This window comes from Lepidochelys kempii, chromosome 23 (assembly GCF_965140265.1).
Source record: "Lepidochelys kempii isolate rLepKem1 chromosome 23, rLepKem1.hap2, whole genome shotgun sequence".
Lineage (NCBI taxonomy): Eukaryota > Metazoa > Chordata > Testudines > Cheloniidae > Lepidochelys > Lepidochelys kempii.
Window position 1 is genome coordinate 6,223,422 of NC_133278.1, and position 11,714 is coordinate 6,235,135.

General features: G+C 63.2%; 1 protein-coding gene across 1 annotated transcript; it reads left to right on the forward strand.

Moving 5' to 3' along the window:
- Positions 1-535: 535 nt before the first annotated feature.
- Positions 536-9,150, forward strand: LOC140901961 (snake venom vascular endothelial growth factor toxin ICPP-like). Its single transcript, XM_073321467.1, has 7 exons — positions 536-736; positions 4,082-4,112; positions 4,508-4,704; positions 6,352-6,431; positions 7,257-7,286; positions 7,908-7,973; positions 8,449-9,150. The coding sequence occupies exons 1-7, from the start codon at positions 674-676 to the stop codon at positions 8,483-8,485; spliced, it is 504 nt and encodes a 167-aa protein (XP_073177568.1). The 5' UTR covers positions 536-673; the 3' UTR covers positions 8,486-9,150.
- Positions 9,151-11,714: the final 2,564 nt, after the last annotated feature.

Here is an 11,714-nt window from a genome sequence, read left to right on the forward strand (position 1 = left end):
GAGGAGCATGGGGCGGGAGGGAGAGAGAGCTGGGGATCTACTCCAGGGGCTCCAGAAGGGGGCTTCCTAGTGAAGGGGGGGCTGGGGGTTATACATGGGGGCTGGGTGATGCAGGGGGCGGGGTGGTGCAGGCGGGGCTGGGGGTGTTGCAAGGAGGGGGGCGCTGGGAGTTGTACATGGGGGGGCTGGGTGATGCAGGGAGAGGGGGCGCTGGGGGTACATGGCGGGCTGGGGTGATGGAGGAGGAAGGGGCACTGGGCGTTATACATGGGGGCTGGGTGATGCAGGGGGTGGGAGCGCTGGGGTGATGCATGGGGGATGGGGTGGTGCAAGGGGAGGGGGGCTGGGGGCGATGCATGGGGCGCTGGGGGGGAAATGAGGGGGTTATGTTGGAAATAACCCCTCCCCGGTTCCCCCTTGCTGGCGGCGGGGGCGGGAGCGCAGGTCCGGTTCTGGGGCTGGATCCTCCCACTGGAACCTCCTTGGTTCCTGTCTCTGCCCATCGCTCTCCCCACCCCAGCCCGGAGCCCGCGGCTCAGCCCAGTCCCAGCGTCAGACGCTGCCGGGCTCCGGTCCGGGCTGCAGGCGGAGCTCGCGGCGCGCCCGGGGGCAGAAACTCCGGGCCGGGCCGGGCCACAGCGCTCTGCCCTGCTCCCCCGCAGCCGCCCCCGGGATGGGGCCGGGAAGCCGGTGGCTGCTGGCGGCCGCCCTGCTGTGTTGGGGAGCCCGCTGCCAGGTAAGGGCTGCGGGGTGGGCTCGGCCCGCCTGCTGCCCTGGGTGGACGGGGCGCCCGCCGGGAGCGGCGCAGCCCTGTGCCCAGCGCTCCGGGCCAGGCACCGCGCCCGGAGGGCTGGATAGCGGAGCTGGGGTGCAGCGCCCTGCCCCGGGCCGGTTTGTGCCCGGCTCGGCTCCCCCCTGCTTCCTGCCAGCGGCTGGGTCGGAGGGGAGCGGGCGGCCCCGGCCTTTCCCAGCCTGGCCAGCTGCGCTCTGCTCACCGGGCACCGGCTGCCCCGCGGCGGGGGGCGCGGCCGGTGCCCAGCCCCCGAGGTCCCGGCTCGGAGCCGGGCCGGGCTGAGCCCGCTGGAGACTGGGCGGACCTGGTTTGAAGTGGCCGCGGTTTCCCGGGTACATGGAGCCAAGGCCCCTCCGCTTGGGGTCGCCCCTGAGGCCATTATCCCGCCGCGCTGCTGAGCCAGGCCTTGCTCGGGGGTCGCGCCCAGCCCGGCTCCGTGGGACACGGTCCCGCAGGCAGAGGAGCCCTCCCCGCAGCCTGCTCCAGACCCCCCGCATCCAGCCCCCTCCCCACAGCCTGCACCAGACCCCCAGGATCCAGCCCCCTCCCCGCAGCCTGCTCCAGACCCCCCGCATCCAGCCCCCTCCCCACAGCCTGCACCAAACCCCCAGGATCCAGCCCCCTCCCCGCAGCCTGCTCCAGCCCCCTCCCAAAAGCCTGCTGCAGCCCCCCCGCCCCGATCCAGCCCCGTTCCCACAGCCTGCTCCAGCCGCCCCCATCCAGTCCCTCCCCGCAGCCTGCTCCAGACCCCCCGCATCCAGCCCCCCTCACCACAGCCAGCTCTAGAGCCCAGGATCCAGCACCCCCCCCCCCCAGCAGCCTGCTCCAGCCGCCCTGCTTGTGGCGCGTCCCTCCCCCGGGGCTTCCAGCTCCAGCTACACCGGCCCGGACGGCACCCCCGTGTCCCCCCTTCCCTGCGCTCCCGGCGCTGGCCCTGAGCCCCCACTCCCGGAGGTGCGGGACGTGTGTGGTACCCCGCCCCCCCCCCAGAAGCCCGGTGCCCCGCGGGTTCAGTCGAGCGGCTCCCCCCTCCCCCATAAGTCCGGGCTCTGGGGCAGATGCTCAGATGCCCCCCTCCCCCCGACCGCAGCCCGTCTGCCCTTAGACCCGCGTCCCCTTCCCCCCGGCGAGCCACCGGGATGCTTCGGAGACTCAAAAGACCTCGCCCCCTCCAGCCACTGGTCTGGGTTATAGCGCGGCCAGTCGTGACCCCCCCAGGCGGGATGAGATTAGTACATTGAGATCATTAAAGCTCCCCTGGCCCTTGGAGCGAGGGAAGGTGTGTGGGGGCGGGGGGAATGGGTGGTGGGATGCGGGGTGTGTGAGGGGGAGAGATGAGTGGGGGGCGAGGGGTGGTATTGGGGAGGGGGAGTGGGTGGTGTGGCTGGGATGATGGGATGGGGAGTGGGGGATGATATGGGGGCAGGGGGAAGAGGTTGTATGTGTGGGAGGGCGGGTGGGGTGTTTGGGAGGGGGAGGGTGGTGTGGTGTTGGGGGGGGAATGGATTGTGTGTGTGGGAGGGTGGAGTGTTTGTGATAGGGAGGGTTGTGTGGTGTGAGGGGAGGGGGAGTGGATGGTGTGTGGGGGAGGGTGGGGTGTTTGTGAGGGGAGGGGGAGTGGGTGAGGTGCTTGTGATGGAGAGGGTGGGGTGTAGCCCCAGTCATCTGCCCCATTCCCACTCTGCTAATCTCCAAGCCCCAGATTCTTCCTCATTTCTTGTCCTAATCTGTTGCTGCCACCTCCTTCGCCTCCCCCCCCCCCAGAGACGGCTGCTCTTTGGCACAGCGGGATAGGCCTGGAAGCCCTGTTTTTAGGAATCAGGCCCTCTGGGAAGAGGCAACTGGGGCCGCCTGGTCTGGGGTTAGAACCCAGAGCCCCAAGTCAGGAGCTTCAGGGTCTGCCCGCTGCTCTTGGTGACCCCCAAGGCCGCAGGCTGGGCACCCACCTGCTCTCATGGAGCTGGGGCGCCCTCTGGTGGCTGACTGGGAACAGCAGACCCCCAAGTTTTCACCATGACCCCTCTGGGTGCTGCTCCCTTGGCCTGTCCCCTCTCCCAGGGCTTCTCTGTAGCTGCAGCTTGCTCTGCTAGTGACAGAGCCTGGGGCTGCAGCCGGGAGGGGTGGGGCAGAAGCCATACATGCCCCTTCCTCCCCACATCCCATGGCAGGAGCCAGGACACAGGGACCTAAGGGACCAGCAGCCTTAACTCTGACCCCTGGGGCAACATCTAGTGATGGAGAGGGGCAGACCTCTGCTTGCCCCCCTCCAGAGCCGGAAGGTGGGATAACTAGGGGGTGAAGGTGGGGCAAGGGCAGGGGCCAGAGCAGTGGTTTCCAAACTGGGGTTCGCAAAATGTTACAGTGGGTTCTCGGGAAAAAATTCCCTAATAGCAGACAGAGCTGTCCCTAGGGACCCTGGGCAGCCTGGAGCCAGCAGCCCGGAGCCCCTGGACTTCCAGGAGCTAAGCAGAGCATCTCTATCAGATCATATCTGTCTAAAGCAAGCATCTCTATCACTCGGAGCAGATTTAAACTTCAAGACTCCTTATAAGAAATGGAAAGGGAGGTGGATATTTTTTTGCTGTTTTAAAAATTATTATGAAGAACAAGTCTGAGCTTTGTTGTAATGTGCGTTGTTTGCCTGGACTGCTCAGGACCTGAATGCTTGTGTTGTGTTGCCTTTGAGTTGGCTTCTTAAATCCCTTCCTGCTGTTTCACATCTGATGCTCCCTGATGACACGTAGGAGTCTTGGCTTATAACAGGCTTACTCAAAGTGATACAAGCTACGAACGTGAGATCTTGGAAGAGTGTTGCCGTTTTCATAATGTAATAAACACACTGTCATGCTAAATAAGAATTAGTAATAAATAGTGTGTAATAAGCATGTCATAAAAACACATTTTATATTTCCAAGGTCACGGCTTTTATCATTTATAAATGATAAAGGAGAAGATCCCTGGAGATATGCATTTTTAGGAGGGGGTTCGTGAGACTTGACCTTTTAGTGAAAGGGGTTCACAGGTTGTTAAAGTTTGGGAGCCACTCGGCTAGAGCTGGGGGCTGTGGTAAGCGGTGAGCTAGGTGCAGGGACTGGGGGGCCCGAGCTGGGGGTGGCTGTGGTGAGGGGGAGCTAGGGACTGGGGGGAGGGAGGGGCAGGGACTGGGAGTCACTGTGGTGAGGCGGAGCTAGGGGCAGGGACTGGGGGCAGGAGCTGGGGGTGGCTGGGGGAGGGGCAGGAATAGGGCTGCTTTGGGGTGCTGGTTTCTAACCGGTCTCTGTGTTGCAGGTGGCGCCCTCACTGGGCCAGACGGCAGCAGGTGAGTGTCCCAGCCCCTCGGCTGCAGCTCTTGGCTCCCTGCCTGGTCCCAGCTCTGCTGCCCCCGCACTCAGAGTGCCCTGGGGGGGCAGCAAGGCTGGGGCAGCAGAGGGGATGGTGGAGAAAGAGCTGTGCAAGGCTTTTCGGAGCGGCAGGGGACTCAGGGTCGAGGGGGGGGCTGGAGGAGGACAGGTCAGTGCTGTGGGGTTTTGAGGAGGGGCTGGGGGAGGACAGGGCAGCGGTGGGGGGTTTTGAGGAGGGGCAGGGGAAGGACAGGGCAGTGGGGGAGGGTTGAGGAGGGGCTGAGGGCGAGTAGGAGGTGGGAGTGGGGTCCTGTGGCTCAGTGGGGGAAGGCCGAGTTGCAGCCCAGTGCTGGTAACCCCCCGCTCCCCGCAGTGGTCCCCTTCGAGGAGGTGTGGAGCCGCAGTTACTGCCGTGCCCTGGAGACCCTGGTGGACGTGCTGGGCGAGTTCCCGCAAGAGGCTGAGCACGTGTTCAAGCCATCCTGTGTCCCGCTGCGGCGCTGCGTGGGCTGCTGCGGCGACGAGGACCTGGAGTGCGTCGCTGTGGAGACCCGCCCCGTGGCCATGCAGGTGGGCCTGGGGGTGGGGGGCACTCGGACCCCCGGGCTCCGGCCCTGTCCTGTGTAGGGCTGCGGCTGGCAAATGGCCCCCTGTACTCCTGCCATGGCTCTCCCAGCCACAGGGGAAGTGCTGGCACCCAGTGCTGACAGGACAGAAGACCTTGGCTCTGCCAGGCCCATCTAGCCCGGTATCCGGCCTCCTGCAGTGACTAGTCCCAGCTGCCTTGGGGGAAGGTGCACAGAGCCCCCTGGTGGTTAACTCTGGAATAATCTGGCCAGGGATGAAGGGCGGGGATGGGGGCGGCTCGCCCTGTGGAGTGTAACCGGCTGTTCCCTGGACCAGAGGCACGTCTGGCCAGCTCAGGCTCCTGCTCGGCTCTTGGCCTGGCTGAGACCTTGTGGCAGTAAGTTCTACAGGCTGCTGGTGCCCTAGCATGGGACAGTAACTCCTCGCTTAACGCTGTAGTTATCCTCCTGAAAAATGCTACTTTAAGCAAAATGATGTTAAGCAAATCCAATTTCCCCATAAGGATTAATGTAAATGGGGGGGGTTGGGTACCAGGGAAATTTTTTTGCTAGAAAAAAAGACACTTTCTCTCTCTATATATATACACACACATATACACAGTATAAGTTTTAAACAAACAATCTAATCCTGTACACAGCAAGGATGACTGTGAAGCTTGGGTGCAGTGCTGAAGTCAGAGGGTGGGATAGTTCCCAGGAATGCCTTCCTGCTAAATAAAAACAATGAGGCGTCCTTGAGGCACCTTCGAGACTAACACACATTTATTTGGGCATTTAGCTTACCACTAACTGTTAGCTTACCACTAACTCGGCTGAGCCCTCCAGGGTTAACACATTGTTGTTAATGGAGCCTCATATGCTACAAGGGGGCACAAATGGAGGGGCGGGAGACGGCATGGCAGAGAGAGACAGATACCCTGCGTGAGAGAGAGAGATGGCATTGCCCCTTTAAGGAGGCTGGCCGCACTCTAAGTACATTGCCCTTTTAAGTAGACCAGCAAGTTGAGACAGCCCCTGCTGCCGGCAAGCTCCCTCCCTCCTGAGCCCTGTCGTGACTATGTCCCCCCCGTTCCCCCCTCCGCTGCTCTATGGAGATGGATACAGGAGGGGGGGACCCTGACATTAGTACCCCTCTTCCCCCCACCTCTGCACAGCAAGCCGGAGGCTCCCGGAGCGGCTCCCAGGCCGAGGGCAGGAGCAGCACACGGCAGTGGGGGGAGGGACAGCTGAACTGCCCAGCAATTGCGCACAGGGAACTTAGGGGAGCGGGGAGCTGATGGGGGGGCTGCCGGCCCACCCTGGTTCCAAGCCCCCACCAGCTCGCTCCAAGGGGCTGCTCTTTCTGCAAGCAGTGGCCAAAGCAGGCGGCTGCCAAGTGACCATTGCACAACTGTAAAGGAGCCTGTTCCCTAACTGATCAGTAAGGAAACAACATTAACCTGGAGGACTTTAAGTGTGGAGTTACTGTATGTATTCTCTGTATGATGGTAGGGCCTAGGGGCCGCGGGCAGACTCCTTGGGGCACTGCCCCCCCCAGCTCCCTGTCCCTGGTAGCCCCCCAGCCTGGCCAGTACTTGGGCCCGGGGCAGGCTGGGCGACAGGGTACCAGTGAGCTGCATCCTCCTGCCAGGTCGTCCGCCTCAGCCCGATCCAGGGGAAGAGTCAGCAGGAGGAGATGAGGTTCACAGAGCACAGCCGCTGCGCATGCAGGTGAGGGGGGCACGGCCGGCGCGTGCAGGTGGGGGGGGCGCGGCGGGTGCATGCAGGTGGGGGGGTATGGCCGGCGCGTGCAGGTGAGGGGGGGTGCGCGGCCGGCGCGTGCAGGTGAGGGGGGGTGCGCGGCCGGCGCGTGCAGGTGGGGGGGGGTGCGCGGCCGGCGCATGGAGGTGAGGGAGGGCGCGGCCGGCGCGTGCAGGTGGGGGGGGCGCGGCCGGCGCATGGAGGTGAGGGAGGGTGCAGCCGGCGCGTGCAGGGGGGGGGGCGCGGCCGGCGCGTGCAGGTCGGGGGGGCGCATGGCCGGCGTGTGCAGGTGAGGGGGGCCCTGTGGCCGGGTACAAGCACAGGTGAAACACAGATTGATGGTGGGGGGGGGTGCAGCTTGTGGGGGGGTAGAGGCACGTGGCTGGTGCCTGCTTTGAACAGGGGGTTGGACTAGGTGACCTCCTGAGGCCCCTTCCAATCCAGATCTTCTATGATTCTCTGTCGGGGGGGGGGGGGATAGTGTGGCCAGTGGGGGCCAGTGCCTGTGTGAGGGAGAGGGGGCCGATGCATGTGCTGGGGGTGGGTTGTGGCCAGTGGGGGGGAAGGTGGCCTGTGGGTGTAGAGGGCAGCTGCCCTGTTCATTCAGCGCCCCCTCAGGGACTCGCTGTTGGTTCCCAGACTGGGCCTGAGCCCCACCAGAGATCAGTCGGGGTCCCAGCCCCAGGACCCTGGGGGTGGGGGTTCCATACCCTGCACACCATCCCCCACAGGGAGACATGTCCCTGGCTGGACTCAACCCCTGCACCCCCCTTATCAGCGTGTCTCTGCTTTCAGGCCTCGGAGGAAACGATTGAAAAGTGAGAGGTAGGTGCTGGCTTGGGGTGGAAGAGCCCGGGGGGGGGTGTCCCTGGGGTGCTGGGGGTTCCTTGGGAGGGTTGGGAAGGGAAATGGGGGGCTCCCTGTGGTGCACGGGGTTCATTGGGGGGCTGAGTAGGGAAGCAGGGGGGGTTCAGCAGGTTCCTTGGGGGGCTGGGGAGGGAAGCAGGGGGGACTGGGCTCTCTGGTGATGGGGAGAGTCCCTAGAAAATTTGATGAATTGGGGGAGAGACCCCCAGCCACAGTGGGGGGAGGGGAGAGATGGACAGACACGGTGAGGGGGGGTGGTGAGCACAAGTCAGGAAATAGCGGGGAGGGGGATCCCCCTCCCCCCACCCTCTGCTTTAGCATGGCTGGGGTCTCTGGTGCAGGGCTGGGGCCATGTCTGGGACCTCAGGGCTCTGGCTGGTGCCCAGTGGGTGCAGTGATCTGTAGGTTTGGGGTGCAGGGTGCCATCCCCCCTCTGGGCCCTAAGTTCCCTGGGCTGGTGCCCCAAATCTGGGGGAGGGGGGGCATGGCAGAGCTGCAGGATGTGGGGTGAGGGAAGGGAGCCCTCAGAGCGGGGCAGGGGGCCTGGCATGCAAAGTAACTCCCCCCCACCTCTTCCAGAGACAGCAAGAGAGGGCCCAGGAGGAGACCTCGGGAGCCGGGCCCTATGCCCCTCCCCACCCCTCTGTATGTACACACCAGGGCATGGGGGGCAGAGGGGCTGGTGTGGGGGGCGATGGTGTGGGCAGGTGGGGGCACCTTGGAATGCAGAGGCTGCTGGGAGTTGGGGGGAGGGGAAGAGACTGCTGTGGTCTCAGGGGGGTTGGGCTCCAGCCCCCATGGCCCTGGCCCACTCTCCCTCCCTCCCACGGAGTCTGGCCAGCGTGGGCGGACACCAGCCACGGCGCCCAGACTCTCTCCCCAGGCCCTGCACTCTGGGGCTCTCAGCTTCTCCAGGTGAGTCCCAGCCGGCTCGGGAATTGGGGTGAGCGGATCAGGAGAGAGGGGGGCCGTTTCTCCAGTGGGGGGTGGGCACAGGGCAGGGGCAGGTGGTGGGGGTGATGGACCCCAGGGAGGCCTTGTCCTAGTCACGCTCCACCCTCCCCTCTTCCCACTGGTCCGGGTCTGCTGTATGAGGCCATTGTGTGTGTTTCCCCCACAGGTGGCAGCCCCCACTGCAGAGGGAGCCAAGGAGCTGAGGCCGAGGCCCGGGGTGAAGGAACCGGTCCTGCGCCCAGGTGGGGGTACAGGGTGCAGCCCTCAATGCAGACTGGAGCTGGGACCACCTCCAGCACCCAGTGAACGAGCCCACATGCAGCGCCCAGGCTGGGAGGCTGGTGACCCCCACATGAGAGGGCCAAGGGGTGATGCCTCTAGGGCAGTGGCGGGAGGGGACTCGCTCTCAAGAGGCTGCTGTTTCAGGGAGTTCTGCCCAGGGTGGCCAGGGGCTCCCAGGTTGACGTTGGGGGGTAGGCAGGATGGGGAATTGAGGACCTGAACTTCTGGCAAAGGGAGCTTCAGGCCAGGTGCCCCAGGGCCAGGAGCGGATGGTGGGTAGATGGGGGTTTGGTCCCCCTTTCCAGCAATGGGAGCCCAGGAGCCAGCCCCCTTCCCCCACCCCAGCTTCAGGAGCCTCCCCCAGATAGGAGCCAGGTCCCCCCACATGGGCACAGGAGCTGCCCGTAGCGAGATGCTCTGGGCAGCGCGTTCCTGGGCCACGTCTGCTCAGCTCCTGAGCTGGTGAAATCTGGGGGACTGCGACGCCCGGCCTGGCCTCCCCCGTTCTTAGGCTGCAGAGAGCTCGTGTATAACCCGTGCACAGATACTGAACCCACAATAAACCCCATCTCCTCCCTGCCCTGTCGTGAGTGTCTCCTCGCCTGATTGATGCCCCAGCCCCACCAGTGCATGATGGGCTGGGGGGGTAGCCCAGAGACCCCCAGAACGAGCACACCTGTGACACGATGCCAGGGGCCCTGTGGGTGGGTGGTGTGACCCACGGCCCCTGGCAGCAGGCTGGGCGAGGGGAGGAAGAGGTAGTTGCTCTGTCATGGGGGGGAAGGTGGAGGCTGTTGGGGACTCCGGGTTGGGCTGCTAGGCTGTGTTGGCACAGACGTGGGTTCCCTGGTTTCATACCCCAAGGGCATTTATTAAACGCCCCTCATGGCACGGGACCGCCCTGCCCCCATCTGTACAGTCATCCGTGTCACCTTCCCGTAGCGTGATGGGCTCAGTGCTGGTGGGGGGCCCTGCAGGGTGCACAGCATGGCCTCAGCTTTGGGGTTCAATCCCTTCCTGGTCTCCCCCAACCCAGCTCCTGTGCCCTGAGAACCAGCAGGCTCAGCCTGCCAGCCTCTGAGCCTGGCCCACGCAGACAGACGGGGCAGCGCAGACAGCTGATCTGGTCCCAGCACTGGCCCATTGCACCCACTCTGGGGGGAAGGGGGGAGGATGCAGGGGGTGGGGGAAGGATCCTGTCCCCCCTCTGCCTGCTTTGTTCCAGGTGGAGCTGCTGGGGTTGCGCCGTGCTGTGCCAAAGCAAGCTGCAGAACGTTCCCCCCCCGAGCAGTGGCGGGGGCGGATCGTGGCCCTGCCCCACCACACTGGCCTCCGGGGGCAGGGGGATGACTGGGGCATTTTGACCCAGCTGAAAGGGTGCCCAGGGCGGTGCAGGCCGGAGTGTGCAGCTCGTTCGGGCGGCACCTGGGACGGTGCAGCCGAGGCCTGGACGGCCGGAGGGACAGACATGCACACCACGCTGCGGCTGCCTGCACAGCACCGCAGCCAGGCTGCCGCAGTAGCATTGAAGTGCCGACCCTGACGGAAGGGGTTTGTGCGTCGCTAGAAGACTCCTTTCCTGTGCTTAGCCACGGCTACACGGGAGGTTCATCGCCCTAATGATGGTGCTCAGGGCACGACGTTTTTCACAGGCCAGAGTGATTTAGGTCAGTCTCATTTTTCAGTGTAGACCAGGCCACAGGGAGGGGGACAGATGGAGCGGGACGCCCAAGTGGATACACACAGAGAGAGAGACACACAGAGATAAATACATGCAGAGGGACACGGAGGAGGAACGGACGTGGACAGGGAGGGACACGCTCACGTGATCCACACAAAGGGACGCAGATGGAGGGACATGCATATGCGCACCCCCCCAAATGTACCGACCATTACTGGCTCAGCACACGCTACTTGTGTTGTCGAAGGACAGGACAGGACTTGGCCGGCGGAGGCAGGTGTGGTCCACGCAGTACAGGCCGTGGCGTGGGCTCTGGCTTGACCCCAGCACAGGCCTGGTGCTACGGTGTGATGCCATCTTGCTGCCCCCTCAGGGCCGGGCAGTTTGTCCTCAGAGCCATTTGCAGCCACTCAGCCTGAGAGTCTAGGGAAAGCTCTCCCCCCGTCACGTGCTGGAGCAGAATGTCCCCTGTGTTACCAGCTTTGGGGTATGCTCATTTATTAGGGTAACTCTTTGGAGCGGGGGGCGGGGTTCTGTACTTCTATCAATGTCCTGCTTGTATCACTTGTTCTCATACAGAGCTCTACTTCTCCCTGCTGCAAGTTCCCTCCCAGTGGAGCTATCCGGCAGGACGCAGGTTCCCCGGGGCTGGGTTCCTCCAGCCCCAGAATCAGACGAACACGCACACACTAATAGAGCGCATCTGAGAGCACTGGGTTAATCAGCACTCCCCAGCTGACACTTTATATGTCCCTGGACTCAGCAGAGTGGGTCAAACAGCACCTCCAAGCTGTCACCCTCATATGTCTCTGGTTCAGCACGTCTCTACCCCCACTTTCACGTTACAATTGTTCTGGTAGTGACCCACTTGATGAGCAAACCCCTCAGGATTTTTGGGTGCTGCAGGGATCTTTTAGCTTAGGTACGAGGAGCGCTGCTGCAGAGCAAATGAGGAAACCAAAAAACACCCACGAGGTAGGGGGAGAGAGACCACACTGAGTTCTCACCACTCCATGAAGCGTGAATCGATCCGGGGTCCCAGGTGGTGGTGGGTAGGTGAGGGTCTGTAGTGCTGGGGACAGGCAGAGCCCACAGCATGATCAGTCAGGAGAACATAAAGTCCCAATGGAACGGATGCAGATTTTGGATCCAGGCATCAGAACACTTCCTTGAGCATGAGCAGGATTTTTTTGTAGAGAAACAACAATGGTTCAAGGGAGAAGACTAGATTTGTTTATGTGTAAACAAGGGACACTACCAAAGTTGTTTTGTTCAGGCTAGACAGGGGAGCTGATCATTCCTGGCTATGGGCGGTGTTCCTTGGTGGGAGCTCACAATGCACTTAGAGAGCTTCACTATTTTGGATCCCAATAAAGGATTTATTAATAGAATTGGTCTGATAACTACTGAGCTCGGTGTGTGCGGGCATGGGTTCATTAACATCTGGAGCAGAGATCCCCCATCATTCA